The sequence below is a fragment of the Tupaia chinensis genome, unplaced genomic scaffold, assembly GCF_000334495.1.
Source record: "Tupaia chinensis unplaced genomic scaffold, TupChi_1.0 Scaffold000298_1, whole genome shotgun sequence".
Lineage (NCBI taxonomy): Eukaryota > Metazoa > Chordata > Mammalia > Scandentia > Tupaiidae > Tupaia > Tupaia belangeri.
This window is the reverse complement of record NW_006159787.1, coordinates 706,454-712,453: the sequence shown is the minus strand read 5'-3', so window position 1 is coordinate 712,453 and position 6,000 is coordinate 706,454. Positions and strand designations below refer to the sequence as shown.

General features: G+C 38.9%; 1 protein-coding gene across 24 annotated transcripts in view; it reads left to right on the top strand.

The window, feature by feature from the left end:
- PTPRD (protein tyrosine phosphatase receptor type D) overlaps positions 1 to 6,000 on the top strand; it is a 457,704-nt gene that overhangs the window by 280,118 nt on the left and 171,586 nt on the right. For 12 of the 24 annotated variants that reach the window (XM_027772777.1, XM_027772776.1, XM_027772772.1 and 9 more), the window contains 2 exons: positions 1,343 to 1,443; positions 2,766 to 3,025. In XM_027772777.1, the coding sequence (XP_027628578.1) occupies positions 1,343 to 1,443; positions 2,766 to 3,025 (361 nt within the window). Of the gene's footprint in view, positions 1 to 320; positions 909 to 1,342; positions 1,444 to 2,765; positions 3,026 to 6,000 lie in introns of all 24 variants that reach the window. The other 12 variants (XM_006150805.1, XM_006150804.1, XM_027772789.1 and 9 more) reach the window with 2 other exon arrangements.

Genomic DNA, 6,000 nt, shown 5'->3' with positions numbered 1-6,000 from the left:
TATATGTGAAAGTTTAAAACATGAAGCTGTTTAAAATAAAAAAAAAAAAAACCTACTTAAATCGTTTCAGTGATGTCTATTTAGTGTTTATCATCCTATTCTAACATCTTAGCCTACTTCAATAAAGCAGGAGAAAGTGCATTTAGAGAGAGAGAGAGAGAGAGAGAGGACATTGTTTGAAAATGTATATGTGTGTACACCTATGTATATTTATATGTATGTTGTATTTTATAATTGTAATATCAATAGAGTGGTACTTCCACCTGGCAAGTTGAACGTCCATACCAATTAGTCCTAATGGTCCATCCTGTGTATTCCAGTTCCAGGAAAACCCCGCCTTGTGATTAACCACACTCAGATGAATACTGCTCTCATTCAGTGGCACCCCCCGGTGGACACGTTCGGACCTCTTCAGGGCTACCGTCTAAAATTTGGCCGTAAGGATATGGAGCCGCTCACTACTCTTGAGTTCTCTGAAAAAGAAGATCACTTTACAGCCACAGACATCCATAAAGGAGCATCGTACGTCTTCAGGCTCTCCGCCAGAAACAAAGTGGGCTTTGGGGAGGAGATGGTGAAGGAAATTTCTGTTCCAGAAGAAGTACCAACTGGATTCCCTCAAAACCTGCACTCAGAAGGCACCACTGCAACCTCCGTCCAGTTGTCTTGGCAGCCACCTGTCCTGGCAGAGAGAAATGGCATTATCACCAAGTATACCCTTCTGTATAGGGATATCAACATTCCCCTTCTTCCAATGGAGCAGCTTATTGTTCCAGCTGACACCACTATGACACTCACTGGCTTAAAAGCAGATACCACGTACGATGTAAAAGTACGTGCTCACACGAGCAAAGGGCCCGGGCCTTATAGTCCCAGTGTCCAGTTCAGGACACTGCCTGTGGATCAAGGTAGGATTTGTCTGCTTATGGCCTTCCTCCTTTAAAGGAATATCAGTCTTTGGAAATCAGTATATTGAAGCTATAAATAACTGACCGGCCCCTTCACATTAATAGGTTCAGCAAGAACCAAAAGGTAAAGTATGTAAAACTTAATACATTTGGATGCCTTAGATTTCAATTATAGAATGTCAAGCAAGTCTGGCTGACAGCACCCCAATGTCGTCAGGTAAGGAAAACACAATGTAGTTAACTGAATTGGAGAGAAAGGAGAGCTCTTTTTGAGAATGGGATGTTAAAATGAATGCTCTGAACAGGTAGGCAAATTGACGTCTCTCTCTGACCAAAATAGACAGCATCTAGTGTAAGTCCTGTGGTCCATGGTGAAAAAGGACAGGTCACATGTTTTTAAGAATAGTTTAAATACACTGTTTTTCCTTTTCCAGCAGTGTTTGCAAAAAATTTTCATGTCAAAGCAGTGATGAAGACTTCAGTGTTGCTGTCTTGGGAGATTCCAGAGAATTATAATTCCGCCATGCCTTTCAAAGTAAGTTGTTTTCTAATTTGCAAGATATCATCATGGGTAAAAGTGGAAAGGGATAGTTCTTCTGGGTAATTTAGTTACAAAAGATTCAGACTGCTCTTATCCGGCCATATACACACATGGGTCTCCTTTGTGATTTTCAAATAAAGGACTGAGCTTAGTGGTTTCACAGTGTGATGTTTCCACTCTAAAGAAGTGGGAAAAGCCCAAATCCAGAGCTGGCATGAGTGGTGCGTCACCTGAGTACTTTGAAATGAACTTTTTACATCTAAGGTAATGCTTTATTTTTCCACCACAGAATGAAATTTCCTTGGTTTCTCCTAATTTACAATGCAATATCCTGGGAGTTCTTAATTTGTTTACTGGTCTGAATACTTGGCACACTGTCAGCTCTGATTTGTTATCAAGGCTTAGAAATGTTAGCATAAAGTACAAGTTTACAAATTAAGAAGTAGAGGAACATTTATGGAAGTAAGCATATATTCAGAAATAAGAATTGAAAACATCAGAATAAAAAATGGTGTGGATAATACCTAGAAAAGGGACCGGCAGATGGCATAGTGATTATGTCACTGGACTCCCACACGGCCTACCACAGTTTGACTCCTGGACCCAGTGGCTTGAAGTTTATGCTGGGCATGTGTACATGTGTGCCTAAGATCCCAGGAGGAAAGTGGAGGAGAAGGGATTGCAGTGTAGCCTTCCCCCAAGGGTGATGATTTTTCACTTTCCCTCTCACTGTATCTGTCTTTCTTTCCAGGTAACATTCATGCCCTAAGGCAAAAACCTCTTTTTTTTAAAGAATTATTTTATTGAACTTTATTTTTTAATTCATTTATTTATTTTAATTTAAACAGAGAGGGACAGAGTGAGAGAGAGAGAGAGAGAGAGAGAGAGAAGGCAAGCTGCCAGGTCTGGGACTTGAATCATGGTCAGCCATGTGGGAGTCCAGTGCCCTTAACCACCATGCTACCTACCAGCCCTGGCAAAAACCTTTAAAAAAGAAAAAAAAAAAAAAGAAAACCTACAACATTTCTGTACACATTCTATTTAGAACAAACAGAACCAACATGTCAACTATTGAGAAGTTATTGCAGATTTCTTTGTATATTTTTCATAGATTTAGAAACATCACATCATTATGTAGTAAAAACCAATGGAAAAATTGATTTGATCTCAATATAGATGAACACTTGCAGACTTAGGAACTGCCTAAAATTAGAACTAATCTGAGATGCATTTTCCACAGGCAAGTACACATTGATTTACAAACTATTTTTTGAATCTTGATAATCAAATATCTCTGATTGGTTACGTCTCTTTAGATTCTTTACGATGATGGGAAGATGGTAGAAGAAGTAGATGGCCGAGCCACACAGAAGTTAATTGTCAACCTGAAGCCTGAGAAGTCATATTCCTTTGTGCTAACGAATCGCGGGAACAGTGCTGGGGGGCTGCAGCACAGAGTAACTGCAAAGACAGCACCAGATGTGCTACGCACCAAGCCTGCCTTCATTGGGAAGACCAATCTGGATGGCATGATCACAGTGCAATTGCCAGAAGTACCTGCGAATGAGAATATTAAGTAAGTGAACTAAAGGGTTAGGGCAAATGCAAACTACAGCTTAACAAGAAGTTCTGTCTCAACATACTGCTCAATATAGAGTGATTCTTCCATATAGGCTAATCATTTTGCTATTAGCTATGTTGTATTTTGTTCATTGTAACATCATTTCTTATTAACTCAACACTGGGTGTTTCCTGTGTTCAACCAGAAATGTTGTTATATATGGGACATAGAAAAGGTATGGTCCTGGGACCAACAGTTGGTGTAATGGCTATGTTGCTGGACTCCCATGTGGGCAACTGTGGTTCGAGTCCCAGACCCGGTGGCTTAAACTCATGCTGGGTGCATGTGCCTGCGTGCACAAGATCCCAAGAGGAGAATAGAGCAGAAGGGATTGCAGTGTGACCATCCCCCCGGGGGGTGATTTCTTACATTCTGTCTCTTCTGTCTTTCTGGCGAGTACACTCACCCTATAGCAAAAACCTCTCAAAAAGAAAAGAAAAAAAAAAAGATATGGTCCTTACTGTATAGCAGTTATGTTACAGTATATGCAATGAGAGAAATGTTGACTAATTATGGTATTTGACAAAATATTTTAAGGAAGTCTTACAAAGTGCTATAAGTTCAAAAGAAATTTTGGCCTATTAGGTAAACAGTAACAGTATATGACACTGATGTTTTATATGTGTGCTAAAATACAGGAAAATTTCAACAAGTTAAAAGTTTGAAATGATATTCCAAAACACATAAACAACAAAAAATGTAAATTTTCTGGCTTAGCATACAGGCTAGTAAACCTGAAGTGAAAAGGTAAATCTAGTCAATTAAGTGGCTTATCCAAGAGCAAAAACCTAGGTGTTTTTATAAGCAATAGAATAAAAAATATATCTATTCACTAAAATATATTCAGTGTAGTTACTATAGTGGACCTCAGGGAATTAAAGAAGCTATGATTCCTGTCTTCAGTGAGCTTACCAAACACTTGGCATATTTTAATATATTTTAAGCAGATGTAATAAATAAATGTCAATTATATAATGATGTCTCTTAGCAGCTAACTCAGAATGGGAAGGGTCAAGGACAGTTTCTGAACTTAATCTTTCTGAACAAATAGGAGCCATACAGTAAATAGGAGGGAGAAGATTATGTGCAAAGTGAGCAGTGTATGCAAAAGCTCCTTAGTAAAGGCAGCAGGTGGTGCCCTGGGGCTGGAGCCCTGAGTGCCAAGGCTGGAGTGATGAGGGAAGGATGAGAGAGGCATGCTCAGAGGTTGGAACTATCTCCCATGAACAGCGGCAGTCTACTAAAGGCCTTTATATGGGAAAGTGGCATGATGCCACTTGTATAATACCAGGTTTTAGTTTTGTTTTGTTTTGTTTTGTTTTGTTTTGTTTTCCATTTTAGCACGTATGCATTAAGTATCTACTGCATGGTAGACACTACTGCCTGTTTGGGATAAGGCTATACCCTGTCTCATTTCTCTCTCCCACACCATCAAGTTTAGATGAAATTTGCCAGGAAAGATTTGAAAGTCAAACAGAAAGGCATTCATAGTTCATGGCTGCTGGGACGTAAGATGGATTGGAACAGCACAGAGATAGTGGTAGAGAAAATTGTTGGAAAGTCATATAGTTATTATTTGACTCTAGGCAACTGACAAAATCTTAAAGGAAGATGATGATGATGGAAACAAGATGCAGAGGTAAACGTGAGCTGCAGCAGAACATTTGCCTTCCTGATGAGGTCAGGGCACAGGAAAATGTTATAGATGGCTCTGAGGTTTGAGCTTAGATGGCAATGAATGTTGCCGTCATTCATCATAAAGGATGAAAAGTCAAGAAGTCAATGAGTTTAATTTTGTCTATATTCTGGATGAAGTATTAGTGGAATGTAGGCTTAGGCCTATCCCCGGTGGCATACCGCACTGCAGCACTGGGAGCTACATGCCAACCATGGGTGTAGATCATCTGAAAACAAAGCAAAAGACCCAAAGTGAAGATCTCTGTTAATAGGAAGAAGAAAGCCAATAAAAGATACAGAAAACTTCTTGGAAAATTGAGAACTAAGTCTTAGCTAGGGAAGCCTGGCAAAGGGATTTTCTTGAATAAGGAAAATTCAGAAAGTTTCTAGGAGGAAAATTCTAAGAGTTCAGTCAAAACTTCCCAAAGCTGCAGCTGGCAAGTATCAATGGTGGTTGAGGCACTGGACTGCCACATGGCTGACTGCAGTTTGAGTCTCAGACCTGATGGCTTATTTTCTTTTTTTCCATCTCTCTCTCTCTCTCTCTCTCTCTCTCTGTCTCTGTGTCTGTCTCTCTGGTCAAATTAAAATAATAATAATAATAATGAATAAATTTAAATAATTCTTAAAAAAATTCCCAAAGCTACAGAAAACTTAGAGATGACTTAGAAAATCAGATATTCTAAAGTAAAGTCTTACAAGTTTTTAAATAGTACAAGTTGTAAAATTTAGAAATGAGTAATATCTTTGACTTCTTTAGACCATAAACAATCCTTCCTGAGAAAACTCTCAGCTATTGCCGATTTGATAAGCTAATTGGTGGATATTGTCCAGGTGCCAGAATTTCTGAATTATTATTACTAAAATAAATTAACCAAAGAAATTAAGTCTCTATTTTTGTCCATTCTTTTTTGTTTTTCCTACTGTTCAGAAAACTAAAAATGAGAATCAAGTATTACTATGATTTTTGTGCTAATACAATTTAATGTAAGGGTAAGATTGTATTTTCCATTGATTTGTTTATCCATTCTGCAGATTTTTTTTATTATTTTTTTCTCTTTTTTTTTTTTTGGAGAGGTTTTTGCCATAGGGTGTGTGCACTCGCCAGACAGACAGAGAGAGACAGAGAGACAGAAAATGAGAAATCACCACCCAGGGGGGATGGCCACACTGCAATCTCTTCTCCTCCATTCTCCTCTCGGGATCTTGGGCACGCACGCACACAAGCCCGATGTGAGTTTTAAGCCACTGGG